This window comes from Merops nubicus, unplaced genomic scaffold (assembly GCF_000691845.1).
Source record: "Merops nubicus isolate BGI_N331 unplaced genomic scaffold, ASM69184v1 scaffold51528, whole genome shotgun sequence".
Lineage (NCBI taxonomy): Eukaryota > Metazoa > Chordata > Aves > Coraciiformes > Meropidae > Merops > Merops nubicus.
In genome coordinates this window covers 202-1721 of record NW_008624780.1, presented here as the reverse complement: position 1 = coordinate 1721, position 1520 = coordinate 202, and the positions used below count along the sequence as shown (strand labels likewise).

Here is a 1520-nt window from a genome sequence, read left to right as displayed (position 1 = left end):
GCCCTGCTTCCCGCGGCCAGACATGGCTCAGGAGAGTCGTGAGAGAAGAAAAAAAGGAAAAAAGTAAAACGCTTCGCAAAGATCTGCGAGAACAGGAAGCTGGGGCGCCAGCCGCCACCCTGCCCTTTTATCCCTTCCTTCTGGGGTTCCGCGGGACGCCTGATTGGCGCAGGCTGCGATTGGGAAGCTAACCAATGGGAGAGAGATGAAATGGCGACCAATAGGAGGCGCCGGATGGTGTGACATCACGAACTCGGATTGTCCAATAGGCAGGCTCAGACTGGAGCCATCTCATTTGCATACCGCCCCTATAAATAGAGGGGCTGCAGCTATTGTATCTACGTCGTTCCTGCGGTAGACAGGTAGTGACAGACTTGTAAAATGCCGGAACCAGCGAAGTCCGCTCCTGCTCCGAAGAAGGGCTCCAAGAAAGCCGTCACCAAGACTCAGAAGAAGGGTGACAAGAAACGTAGAAAGACCAGGAAGGAGAGCTACTCGATCTATGTGTACAAGGTGCTGAAGCAGGTGCACCCCGACACGGGCATCTCGTCCAAGGCCATGGGCATCATGAACTCGTTCGTGAACGACATCTTCGAGCGCATCGCCGGCGAGGCCTCGCGCCTGGCGCACTACAACAAGCGCTCGACCATCACCTCGCGGGAGATCCAGACGGCCGTGCGGCTGCTGCTGCCCGGCGAGCTGGCCAAGCACGCCGTCTCCGAGGGCACCAAGGCCGTCACCAAGTACACCAGCTCCAAGTAAATGTTTGAAAGATCGTCTAAAGCAAAGGCTCTTTTAAGAGCCACCCACAAATTCAGTAAAAGAGCCTTTCACACTGGTTTGGTTCGGTGAGTGGTACTTGTATTTAGTGTTGCTTTAGTTCACAGGCTAAAATGCAATTTAATAGGTGGGAATATGTCGTGGTAAAATTTCAGGATTTGAATCATCTTGTCTGTGCCCCATCCCACATGTTAGTCGTGCAGGTCTATAAAAAGAATATTAAGTACCTAATCCAGTTCTAAAGCTCTTAGTTTTCCTTCCTCATTTTAGAGTATCTAGTATTTTTAGCAAGTGTAGAGAAAGATGCACGGTAGCAATAAAGCAGTGAATTGTTTGTTTGGTTTTGTGTTTGGTTTTGTTGTTTTTTTCTTTTATAACAGCTGTATTCCAGTACCATTTTACACTTTTTTCTAATAAAATATTGTTGTCGCCTTTAAATATTAGCTGTCATTCCCGAATGACCTGGCTGCAAGCCAGAATGCCTTGTTTTCTTAGAGCTTCGCAGTCTGTGTACGTGTGATATATCTTTAAGACAATGCTTCATGAGTTCTGTCACGCCATGAACAGCAGATTTGAAACTGTACTGAACAGTACAATTTCATTTCTCCCAGAGATTTTATATGGAAGTGACGTAGTTTTTTATTTGCTATCTCTGATGCAGAATAAGCACAGTAGAACAAAAAGATTTCTCATAGATCCTAGAGATACAACGTAATAGGAAAATACAAGTTAAAAATAAG

At 46.6% G+C, this 1520-nt stretch overlaps 1 protein-coding gene across 1 annotated transcript; it reads left to right on the top strand.

The window, feature by feature from the left end:
• Positions 1–376: 376 nt before the first annotated feature.
• LOC103777884 (histone H2B 8) lies at positions 377–834 on the top strand. Its single transcript, XM_008945447.1, has one exon. It carries the CDS (start codon positions 382–384, stop codon positions 760–762), a length of 381 nt encoding a protein of 126 aa, XP_008943695.1. The 5' UTR covers positions 377–381; the 3' UTR covers positions 763–834.
• The last annotated feature ends 686 nt before the right edge of the window (positions 835–1520 follow it).